Source organism: Macaca thibetana, chromosome X (genome assembly GCF_024542745.1).
Source record: "Macaca thibetana thibetana isolate TM-01 chromosome X, ASM2454274v1, whole genome shotgun sequence".
NCBI lineage: Eukaryota > Metazoa > Chordata > Mammalia > Primates > Cercopithecidae > Macaca > Macaca thibetana.
The window spans coordinates 49,028,861-49,041,128 of record NC_065598.1 but is presented as its reverse complement, the minus strand read 5'-3'; the positions used below and the strand labels follow the sequence as shown (position 1 = coordinate 49,041,128).

At 45.4% G+C, this 12,268-nt stretch overlaps 2 protein-coding genes across 11 annotated transcripts in view; both read right to left on the bottom strand.

Annotated features, from left to right (window-relative positions):
* The window catches only part of LOC126945669 (G antigen 10-like), a 107,551-nt gene extending 97,140 nt beyond the window's left edge, over positions 1 to 10,411 (bottom strand). For 9 of the 10 annotated variants that reach the window (XM_050775787.1, XM_050775805.1, XM_050775804.1 and 6 more), the window contains exon 1: positions 208 to 300. In XM_050775787.1, coding sequence (XP_050631744.1) covers positions 208 to 288 — 81 coding nt within the window. In that variant the 5' untranslated portion in view covers positions 289 to 300. Of the gene's footprint in view, positions 1 to 207; positions 301 to 10,291 lie in introns of those variants that run through there. The other variant, XM_050775775.1, reaches the window with a different exon arrangement.
* LOC126945680 (G antigen 10-like) lies at positions 3,670 to 9,266 on the bottom strand. The gene is made up of 4 exons (XM_050775818.1): positions 9,174 to 9,266; positions 8,576 to 8,699; positions 5,662 to 5,787; positions 3,670 to 3,775 (listed from the first exon to the last, which is right to left on the bottom strand). Exons 1-3 carry the CDS (start codon positions 9,252 to 9,254, stop codon positions 5,663 to 5,665), a joined length of 330 nt encoding a protein of 109 aa, XP_050631775.1. The 5' UTR covers positions 9,255 to 9,266; the 3' UTR covers positions 3,670 to 3,775; position 5,662.
* Positions 10,412 to 12,268: the final 1,857 nt, after the last annotated feature.

Sequence of the window (12,268 nt, the reverse complement as noted above, 5' to 3'; positions counted from 1 at the left end):
TGAGAAAGAAGTCATGGGCAAAAGCTGAAGAACACAAGAGGAAAAACAAAAAATCCCCCAGAATCAATGTTTCCTTCATGAGACGCCATAATCATGTTTTATCAGCAGGAAAGACGTTTCTCAGCATTTCCATACTAATGCAACAACACTATCGCAAAAATTAATTTCTGCTAATAGAAAACATCGAATTAACGTTTAAGCGCTCACCAGCATAGGCCCAATCATTTCAGGAGGCTCTACATAGCGTCTTGGTCTACGCCGGTAGGTCGATCTTCCTCGCCAACTCATACTTCACACTGAAAACAGACAACCGTGATTGGCAACATGCGCTCCAGAGGGCTGCTATATTCCATCACTTCCATGGATCAATGTTAACTTGTCGTTTTAATTTTGAAAATATTCTCAAAATAAGTCCCAGAGTTAAGCATATGTGTGTACGTTTTCTAAGTGTCTACAAAGCCATTTATGCTGGCCAAGCTGGCAGAGCAGTCATCTTAAGGCGTGTGGCAAGAGGCAGAGGACATTTTTTTCTAAATTTCTTTTGGACGCGGGGTCTCGCTGTGTTGCTCAGGCTGGAGTGCAGCGGGGCGATCACAGCTCACTGCAGCCTCGACCTCCTGCTCAAGGGATCCTCCCGCCTCTGTGTCCCGAGTAACTCGGACTACAGGCGAGCACCACTGTGCCCCGCAGATAGAGGTCATTTCCGATGAGGTTTAGTTTCACAAGCGGACTCCCCACGAAAACACTAGTGAATCACAATTCCCGTGATGGCTGCTTTGGGCAACTCCCGCTTCCTAGAGCCATTCACCCCATCTCACGTTAAGTTTCGTTGCACCGCACTGCCTCGCCCACTCCTTCCCACTTTTCCCGGACCTTCCTTGGCGGACGTGAGACCTTGCAGTGCTTCTCACTCAGGCGCTCCACACTCCACACCGCTGGGGGGCGCTCACCAGGCCGTAGCCTTCCCAGGTGCCAGGTTCCTTCTTTACCACCCGCCCTGCCCCCACCGAGCAGCCCATTCAGGCATCTGCCCTGTGTCGTCGGGGGTTCTGGGCACCTCGGGACTTCCATCCCCCAAACAGCACTCACCCCATCTTCACCTGAGCCCCTGACCGCCTTCCCTCTGCGGACCACCTTCCTCCCTGTCCAGGCCCCCTCACGACCACAAAGTCGATGGTGGCCTGGTAGCCTGACAAGAGAAGGAGGACGACCTCGAGGTCCTTCTCCCTCAGAGGCCACAGACCAGGAAGCGGGATCCACCGGACCCACCCGAGGCCCTCTTCACCCTCACTTCAGCCCCCAGGATGACTGGCCTGCAGACCTACCAGACGAATCTCAGTAGGGGGGAAAAAAGAGTCCAGACGGCAAGAACGAGAGCGCACAGCCTCACAGCTCCCTGGCGTTCTTCACGTGGGCTAACGGGCCGGGCGGAAGACGCCCAGTGAACATGCGCACTGAGACGGGGGCCCAGGGAGCATGCGCGGCTGCGGGCCTGGGCGGGCTGCAGTTCCCAGCCCAATGCCCCAAACCCCGGATTCCCATCCACTGAGGATAATGGAATCCAACTTCCCTTTGCTGTTTCCTATGTTTCTGGGACTCAAATACCTCAAGTAGTGCTCCCCTCAAAACTCACTCGATTTTCAACTGAACTGACCCCCGACACACACACATACACACACAAAACACACACCCAGGGTCCTCTCTTGCCCTGGCCCCACCATGGGGACAAGAGCCACGGTGACTGCCTGGGAAGACAGGTAGACCACCTGCAAAAACAGCAATAGCAGTCTACACCAAAAAGAAATTCTTCAATGTGAACAATTCTCAGAAAGAGACTGAAGGAAAAATGAATACAAACTCTAGGACCTGTAAAGAAATACTAAAACGATAGCTATCATTTGTGGCATCAGAATCACAGAAGAAATGACAGTATTAGGGAAACGGGACAGCCACAGTGGCACCATGTGAAAATCAACTCCGTCTTGAAACTAGCAAGATACATAGTCCTACCAGTCACAACCCATGGTCCTAAGATGTTTCGAGTTGAAAAAACAGACGAAAGGTACTTCCAAGGACATGCTCCCACAGCAGCAGAAACTGCAGGGTTCCCAACACCCATAGCAATGTATGCTTTCAACATAATTATGCTTTCATGGACTTACACACTGGTAAGTCAAGGATAGTTGTCTTTAAATCAACAGAATGGTAAATTTCATCATGCAAGTCTTTGCCCACCTGCACAAAGGTACAGATAAGTTTAGTCTTTGTATAGATAAGACCCCTATATGCGAAAAACCTGATCAGGCCAAGTCTTACGCCTGTAATCCTAGTATTTTGGGAGGCTGTGCTGGCCGGAGCACCTGAGCTCAGGACTTCCATCGAGACCAGCCTGAGCAACATCAGAAAATGTCATCACTACAAAAAACAAAGAAAAAGCCGTCAAAAAATTACCTGGGCATGGTGGCATGTACCTAGACTCACAGCTACTCAGGAGGCTGATGTCGGAGGATCGCTTCAGCCCAGGAGGTCAAGGCTGCAGTGAGCTCTGATAACACCACTGCACCCCAGCCTGGATGACAGAGTGAGACCCTGTCTCAAGTTTTAAAAATTGAACATAAAAACATCCAATTTTATCAATCGAATTCACTATATTAACAGATGAATGGGAAAAAATGCTGTGGTCGAAATAGATGCACTGTTTGATGAAACTCAACATAGATTCAAATGAATACGCTCAGCATATTTAGAACAGAATGGAATGACTTACTCTGAAGAAGTCCGTCTACAAAAAAAGGACAGTAAATATGACAGTGAAATGTTGAAAGTTTTCCGTTTCTCATCAGGGATAAGACAAGGATGTCCACTATCACCATGGAACAGGTGGGTCTGCGCAATGCCATAAAATCAGAAAAGCAAATAAAAGTCTTTACAACGGCAGCAACAGTCCTGATACGGAGGCCCATGCCTGTAATCCCAGCACTGTGGGAGGCAAGGCGGGTGCATCACTTGCACTCAGGAGTCCAAGAACAGCACGGGAAACATGGCAAAACCCCGTCTCTACAAACAATACAAAAGGACAAAGAAAAATAAATGGCAGAAATAAAATTGCCCTTATTGAAGGATGATATGTTTCTGTATGTTGAAGACTGAAAATGATCTAGAAATAAACTTTTAGAGTTCATAAGCATATTTCACAAGGCTGCTAGATAGAAAACCAATATATAAGAATTATGTCTCCGCCGGGCATGGTGGCTCACGCTTGTAATCCCAACACTTTGGAAGGCCGAGGCGGGTGAATCACGAGGTCAGGAATTCAAGAGCACCCTAGCCAAGATGGTGAAAGCCCATCTCTACTAAAAATACAAAACTTAGCCGGGCGTGCTGGTGGGCGCCTGTAATCCCAGCTACTTGGGAGGCTAAGGCAGAGAATTGCTTGAATCCGGGAGGCGGGGGTGGCAGTGAGCAGAGATCGCGCCACTGCACTCCAGCCTGGGTGACACAGCGAGACTCTGTCGCCAAAGGGAAAAATGAAAGAAAGATAAAAGAATGATGTCTCTACATACCAGCTCAAACAGGTGGAATATAACATTTCAAAGAATGATACATGTCTCACAGCATCAAAAAGCTAGAAATAAAGTTCACAAAAGATGCGCAAGACTTCTTTGCAGAGGGCTGTAAAGCTTTATTGGGAGAATTGTAATGAACAAATTTTCAACATAGGAGCAGCCTGCATCATTTCAGCGTGTCTTCTTTTAACACTGTCATTGCTTTTCACCTGTAACAGAAACATAACAATTAGCAACGTGACTTAGCAACAGATTATTTAAATGACCCTAAAGGCATACAAAACACACTACAGTTTGGATTTTGTTAAATGGACTAGAAACAAAACCCAAAGGGTGATCCTGTGTCTTACATCCAATTAAACCTCAATACACTTTGAGGACGGACCTGTAGAATTTAAAGGTAATTTCTTCCCTAAACATCCAGTGCTTCCTTTCAATTCAAAAGCACTTACAATTCACAGTCAGGAATTTGGAAAACACATGTGTAAAACATACTTCAGTTGATTAGTCAGGAAGTCCTAAAGTCATGGTCTTTCAACTTTAAATCTGATCAATCCATGTCTCTAAAGCCGAAACTTACATGTAACATTTGATATGGTGAGAGATGATTATATCACATATGTGTCAACAGTCTTATTAGAAATACTGGCTCATGAAGACTGACAGTGTGGCAGGGAGCGTGCATAGCACAGGCATCTTACTCACACCCATGCTGAGCATCACTGACCTACATGCCACAGAGGATAGGAACTAACCGGTCTCTCGCCAGTTGATAATTTCATCACTCAAGGTTTCCGTGAGGAAAGATTTTAAAAGCAATTGTTCATTAAAAGCCAGAGAATCCCAGCCTGGGCAACATAGTGAGACCTCATCTCGACAAAAAAAATTTTTTTTTTAATTTAACAGAAAAAAAAAAAAAAAACAACTTAGGCACGGTGGCTTGTGCATATACTTTCAGCCACTCAGGAGGCTGAGGTGGGAGGACTGCTTTAGCCAGGGAGCCAGAGGTTGCAGTGAGCTGAAATCACACCACTGTACTCCAGCCTGGGTGACAGACTGAGACTCTGTCTCAAACAAACAAAGAGGAGGGAGAATTCACAATTTGACAAGATACTACCATATCTATTCAGCTCTCCACACGGAAAAACTAAGATGAAGCAGAGTGACCGCTCACTTTCTTAGTAGCAATGAAATCTCAATTTAGAGATTTTCAGATGACTCAGGCAGGGTTTCATGATTTGGGATCAACACATCATGCGAAGCAGATGATCTCTGTATCCCATGCATTCTATACAACAGGATCAGAGTATGAAAGAACCAGAAGGGAAAATGGTTTTAAAATCTCTGACTTCAACTCACTATTTTCATAAGAACCAAAGACAGCTTTAGAAGTGAAAGGACTCACTCAGCATCTCGCCAAGGCTGTAAGAGCTGGTATTAGAACCCGCATCAGTGCTTCGGCATTTTTCACACCAAGTGATGCGTGTTACAAATGTGTTATGTATTTGTTAAAAGCAGATCTTTACAAACGCATCTCAAAATTATGAGCTATTGGTTCAAGGATTTAGACTCAAATCTTCATTCAACATGGCTTTGACTCAGTTTGTTTCTATATCTGACAGCCTATCAGTCGGGTGCTGGGGCCTGAACTACGTTTCAAATAACCTTTCTATATAAGAACTCTAGTATTACAGAGGCAGTACTGTTACTTCTCTGCTATTAAAAATATAATGCTGGGTCGGGCTCCGTGGCTCTCGCCTGTAATCCTGGAAATTTCAAAGGCGAGGCACGTGGATAACCCGAGGCCAGGAGTTCGGGACCAACCTGTGCAACGGAACAAAACCCCATCAATACTAAACATACAAAAATTAGCTGGGAACGGTGGAGCACGTCTGTAAGCCTGGCTACTCGGGAGGCACACGCAGGAGAATGACTTGAACCCGGGAGGCTGAAGTTCCAGTGACCGAGGTGGGACCACTGCACTCCAGCTTGGTCGACAGAGCGAGACTCTGTCTCAAAAAATAACTATTATTATTATTATACAATACTGTGGAAACAGACACCCTACGATCTGCATGTCTAATGGATTGCCTACCTTATTCAGGCCTTTTCACCTCCTCTGGATTTGGCAGGCTCATCTCCTGGACATCAGGACCATCTTCACGCTCATAATCGGGCGTCGGGCGAACCTCTTCCTGGCTCTCAGCTTCAGGCTCTGGCCCTTGAAAATAAAAAATACATATCAATTTAAGCAGTAAAATATAAAATGTCAATAAGAAAATAATACTCATGCTCTCTGAGTTATTATATCAAAGCTTTAGCTACTGTAATAATAGATGTGTTGACAAGAATCCCAGGAACATTATTTCAGGAGTCTGTTAGCAGAAAACAGGAAAACAAGGTGTTCCAAATATTACCCTCTTCCTTTCCGAAGACTGCCCTCAGACAACGTTGTGGACTCCTTTGCTCTTCTCTGTTATTCTTCTTCTGATTGTCCTTACCTCATCAAATGACTCAAGGCTGAAATCCTGTCTCTCACAGCACTTACACTCCTAGCACTCAGACTCTCCTATGGCCTGAGTAGCCACCAATCAACGCTGAGTCGAAAAAAGGTCTTTAAAAAATACACGAAAAAGCCCAAACTGCAGAACATTCTGCAAACCAACTGGTCTATCCTCTCCAAAAATGTCTGTATCATGAATGACAAAGAAAAATTAAGGAAACATTCTAGATTAAAGGAAACTAAAAACACCTGAAAAGCACATGTAAGACGTGATCCTGAACCGGACTCTGGATCAGAAAAAGAAATCCTATCAATAACATTATCTGGGCCGGGCGTGGGGTCTCACGCCTGCAATCCAAACACTTTGGGATGCCAAGGTGGGCAGATCAGGTGAGGTCAGAAGTTCAAGACCGCAGTGGCCGGCGCCTGTAGGCCCAGCTACACGGCAGGCTGAGGCGTGAGATTCCCTAGAACCTGGGAGGTGTAGGTTGCAGTGAGCCAAGATCGCACTACTGCACTCCAACCTGGGCAACAGAGGGAGACTCCGTCTCAACAAAGAATAACGAAAGGAAGAAAGAAGTTGTCTGGGGAGCTGGCAAAATTTGAGTATGCACTGCGTATTAAATGACTGCATTTTCTCATTGTTAAATTTCCTGATTTTGATCTTTCTGCAGTGATGATCCAAGAAATGACTTTCTCTTTGTGCTGACGATATACACACCCTCGAGTACATTGGGGAAAGGACCATGATACCTGAAACTTTATCTAAACAAGTCAGCATTAATAACAGTAAACATATATCCGCGTGTGGGGTGTGTGTGAGTGTGTGGGCAGCCGGGTAAGAGAGGGAGGGAAGAGATATAAAACCTACGGAGAGAAAGCTATTAACAACTGGTGAATCTAGGTGAAAAGTATATGAGTTCGTTGTACTATTCTTGCAAATTTTCTATAAATGTTATGTCTTGAATATAGACACAGTAAAAATTTTAAAGAATATATGACAACTACACTGAAGTTTAGGAAGAGAGGAGGTTTTCTTTCAATTGTGGTAAAAAAAATACACATATCCTCAAACTTACCGTCTTTTTTTAAGTGGTACAGTTCACTAAGGAGTTATGTCTGCAACATTACCAGCCACTAGGCACAAACTTTGAATCTGTGTTTTCCTATACCATGAAACCTTTATTTATTTACTTGTTTGTTTGTTTCTTTATTACTGATGAGATCTCGCTATGTTTCCCAGGCTGGGCTTGAACGCCAGGGCTCAAGCGATCCTCTCACCTCAGCCTCCCAAGTAGCTGGGACTATGAGTGCACGGCGTTCAGCCCAGCTTGAGACCTTTCTCCTAAATGACAATCTGAGGATAAACCACAGGACATGCATAATGCTTATATTCAGCCATAGAGTACCAAGAGCAGTGTGCATCACCTAAGACATCTGAAGTCTACAACATGGATAGGATTTCAGTTACAATTACAATGTCAATTTCTGAAGGACTGATTGGCTGAACGGATTTGAGGACTATGGAAAATCTTACAGTCATGACACCCATTACCTACTGGGATAAACAGAAACTTAACTTTCTTCAAACAAAGTTATATTAGGTCCGAAGGTCCCAAATGTAATATTCCATAAATGAACCCCGTGAAGAACAAAGCACCAAATATAACATTGTTTGTGAATCACACAAAATATACTGTCCCGCACTGAGAATAAGGGAGTGGGTGGACAGCAAGTAATGGGAATTGTTATCAGTCATATTCTAGAAACTTTTAACAATGAATCCCTGGAATAATCCATGACCTCAGTTACATAAATGTTTCCTTTCAAAACATTTTATCTCGGAGAAATTATTTCCACCTCATGTTAATCCCAGGATAACTCCTTTTCTGCTTTTCCAAGCATAAAAGGATTTAATCACCTCCTAAAAGCCACTTAGAAAATCACTAAACCAGCTACCTGTATGGCAGTATCCTCGTTTATCCAGCTTTTATCAAACGTACCATATAAAAATATCAATCAAAGGAAACGGTGGCCAACATTCAGCGACTCGGTTTTTGGAGCTGCTTCTGCTCCTCTGAACTGGGTCTCTTCTTGGGCCAGTACTAAGCTACCTTACAGGAAAGCATTTGAGTTTTAAGCATTTTCAGCAAAATCTTTCCTTCTTTATAGCAACACAGATGATAGGAAGACACAAACCTTGGAACGAAGTACAAATTTTGTCTTCACCAGTCAAGGGTGCTCGGATAAAACACAATCCCGGCACCTCTATTCTCTCATTCATAAAGTCGAGAAATTTTATCATAGTGAGGGATTTGCCTAAGCTAAGCTGCAAACTACATAGCCTCCTGGCTTTTCCAGTCAATTTCAGGCATTCTTTCCATTGATTTCTTTCCTCCTGTTCCTGCTATGTGACAATGCATAACACACACACACATGCACACACGCACACGCACACACACAGACACACACACACCAGCGGGCATTCTTCTTCCCTTTCCATCACCTTGACCTGCAGATGCTCCCTCATCCTCTCCCTCCTGAGCAGGTGCAGGATCCTGACTTTGAGTTGCTGGTTCCCCTTCTTCAGGTTTTGGTGGTTCCACTTCTTCATCACTGAACTGCTCGGGCTGCGGAATATGTGTGGGTATGCAAATAAAGAAAAAAAAACAAGTTTTGCTATTGATATAAAATTTTACATATATACACAGAATACATAGCTGTTTCTGATCATAAATAAGCCTAAAGACATTTCTCCAACTCTATTCTCTATGGCCAAGAACGTTACTCTACCCACAGGGAGGTTACTGTGAGAAAAGTGACGCACAAGGACTTTGGAAGCTATTATACTCTGTGTTGGAATACATGTGTACGATCCGTCATTAACAAACAAAGCATGAGAAAGAAGTCATGGGCAAAAGCTGAAGAACACAAGAGGAAAAACAAAAAATCCCCCAGAATCAATGTTTCCTTCATGAGACGCCATAATCATGTTTTATCAGCAGGAAAGACGTTTCTCAGCATTTCCATACTAATGCAACAACACTATCGCAAAAATTAATTTCTGCTAATAGAAAACATCGAATTAACGTTTAAGCGCTCACCAGCATAGGCCCAATCATTTCAGGAGGCTCTACATAGCGTCTTGGTCTACGCCGGTAGGTCGATCTTCCTCGCCAACTCATACTTCACACTGAAAACAGACAACCGTGATTGGCAACATGCGCTCCAGAGGGCTGCTATATTCCATCACTTCCATGGATCAATGTTAACTTGTCGTTTTAATTTTGAAAATATTCTCAAAATAAGTCCCAGAGTTAAGCATATGTGTGTACGTTTTCTAAGTGTCTACAAAGCCATTTATGCTGGCCAAGCTGGCAGAGCAGTCATCTTAAGGCGTGTGGCAAGAGGCAGAGGACATTTTTTTCTAAATTTCTTTTGGACGCGGGGTCTCGCTGTGTTGCTCAGGCTGGAGTGCAGCGGGGCGATCACAGCTCACTGCAGCCTCGACCTCCTGCTCAAGGGATCCTCCCGCCTCTGTGTCCCGAGTAACTCGGACTACAGGCGAGCACCACTGTGCCCCGCAGATAGAGGTCATTTCCGATGAGGTTTAGTTTCACAAGCGGACTCCCCACGAAAACACTAGTGAATCACAATTCCCGTGATGGCTGCTTTGGGCAACTCCCGCTTCCTAGAGCCATTCACCCCATCTCACGTTAAGTTTCGTTGCACCGCACTGCCTCGCCCACTCCTTCCCACTTTTCCCGGACCTTCCTTGGCGGACGTGAGACCTTGCAGTGCTTCTCACTCAGGCGCTCCACACTCCACACCGCTGGGGGGCGCTCACCAGGCCGTAGCCTTCCCAGGTGCCAGGTTCCTTCTTTACCACCCGCCCTGCCCCCACCGAGCAGCCCATTCAGGCATCTGCCCTGTGTCGTCGGGGGTTCTGGGCACCTCGGGACTTCCATCCCCCAAACAGCACTCACCCCATCTTCACCTGAGCCCCTGACCGCCTTCCCTCTGCGGACCACCTTCCTCCCTGTCCAGGCCCCCTCACGACCACAAAGTCGATGGTGGCCTGGTAGCCTGACAAGAGAAGGAGGACGACCTCGAGGTCCTTCTCCCTCAGAGGCCACAGACCAGGAAGCGGGATCCACCGGACCCACCCGAGGCCCTCTTCACCCTCACTTCAGCCCCCAGGATGACTGGCCTGCAGACCTACCAGACGAATCTCAGTAGGGGAAAAAGAGTCCAGACGGCAAGAACGAGAGCGCACAGCCTCACAGCTCCCTGGCGTTCTTCACGTGGGCTAACGGGCCGGGCGGAAGACGCCCAGTGAACATGCGCACTGAGACGGGGGCCCAGGGAGCATGCGCGGCTGCGGGCCTGGGCGGGCTGCAGTTCCCAGCCCAATGCCCCAAACCCCGGATTCCCATCCACTGAGGATAATGGAATCCAACTTCCCTTTGCTGTTTCCTATGTTTCTGGGACTCAAATACCTCAAGTAGTGCTCCCCTCAAAACTCACTCGATTTTCAACTGAACTGACCCCCGACACACACACATACACACACAAACACACACCCAGGGTCCTCTCTTGCCCTGGCCCCACCATGGGGACAAGAGCCACGGTGACTGCCTGGGAAGACAGGTAGACCACCTGCAAAAACAGCAATAGCAGTCTACACCAAAAAGAAATTCTTCAATGTGAACAATTCTCAGAAAGAGACTGAAGGAAAAATGAATACAAACTCTAGGACCTGTAAAGAAATACTAAAACGATAGCTATCATTTGTGGCATCAGAATCACAGAAGAAATGACAGTATTAGGGAAACGGGACAGCCACAGTGGCACCATGTGAAAATCAACTCCGTCTTGAAACTAGCAAGATACATAGTCCTACCAGTCACAACCCATGGTCCTAAGATGTTTCGAGTTGAAAAAACAGACGAAAGGTACTTCCAAGGACATGCTCCCACAGCAGCAGAAACTGCAGGGTTCCCAACACCCATAGCAATGTATGCTTTCAACATAATTATGCTTTCATGGACTTACACACTGGTAAGTCAAGGATAGTTGTCTTTAAATCAACAGAATGGTAAATTTCATCATGCAAGTCTTTGCCCACCTGCACAAAGGTACAGATAAGTTTAGTCTTTGTATAGATAAGACCCCTATATGCGAAAAAAACCTGATCAGGCCAAGTCTTACGCCTGTAATCCTAGTATTTTGGGAGGCTGTGCTGGCCGGAGCACCTGAGCTCAGGACTTCCATCGAGACCAGCCTGAGCAACATCAGAAAATGTCATCACTACAAAAAACAAAGAAAAAGCCGTCAAAAAATTACCTGGGCATGGTGGCATGTACCTAGACTCACAGCTACTCAGGAGGCTGATGTCGGAGGATCGCTTCAGCCCAGGAGGTCAAGGCTGCAGTGAGCTCTGATAACACCACTGCACCCCAGCCTGGATGACAGAGTGAGACCCTGTCTCAAGTTTTAAAAATTGAACATAAAAACATCCAATTTTATCAATCGAATTCACTATATTAACAGATGAATGGGAAAAAATGCTGTGGTCGAAATAGATGCACTGTTTGATGAAACTCAACATAGATTCAAATGAATACGCTCAGCATATTTAGAACAGAATGGAATGACTTACTCTGAAGAAGTCCGTCTACAAAAAAAGGACAGTAAATATGACAGTGAAATGTTGAAAGTTTTCCGTTTCTCATCAGGGATAAGACAAGGATGTCCACTATCACCATGGAACAGGTGGGTCTGCGCAATGCCATAAAATCAGAAAAGCAAATAAAAGTCTTTACAACGGCAGCAACAGTCCTGATACGGAGGCCCATGCCTGTAATCCCAGCACTGTGGGAGGCAAGGCGGGTGCATCACTTGCACTCAGGAGTCCAAGAACAGCACGGGAAACATGGCAAAACCCCGTCTCTACAAACAATACAAAAGGACAAAGAAAAATAAATGGCAGAAATAAAATTGCCCTTATTGAAGGATGATATGTTTCTGTATGTTGAAGACTGAAAATGATCTAGAAATAAACTTTTAGAGTTCATAAGCATATTTCACAAGGCTGCTAGATAGAAAACCAATATATAAGAATTATGTCTCCGCCGGGCATGGTGGCTCACGCTTGTAATCCCAACACTTTGGAAGGCCGAGGCGGGTGAATCACGAG

Excerpts from the sequence above, each read along its gene's own strand:
- LOC126945680 (XM_050775818.1), bottom strand. The coding sequence starts at position 9,254 with ATGAGTTGGCGAGGAAGATCGACCTACCGGCGTAGACCAAGACGCTAT. Across the intron at positions 8,700-9,173 it reads AAATGATTGGGCCTATGCTG|CCCGAGCAGTTCAGTGATGA; the intron begins GTGAGCGCTTAA and ends CATATTCCGCAG. Across the intron at positions 5,788-8,575 it reads GGGAGCATCTGCAGGTCAAG|GGCCAGAGCCTGAAGCTGAG; the intron begins GTGATGGAAAGG and ends TTTATTTTCAAG.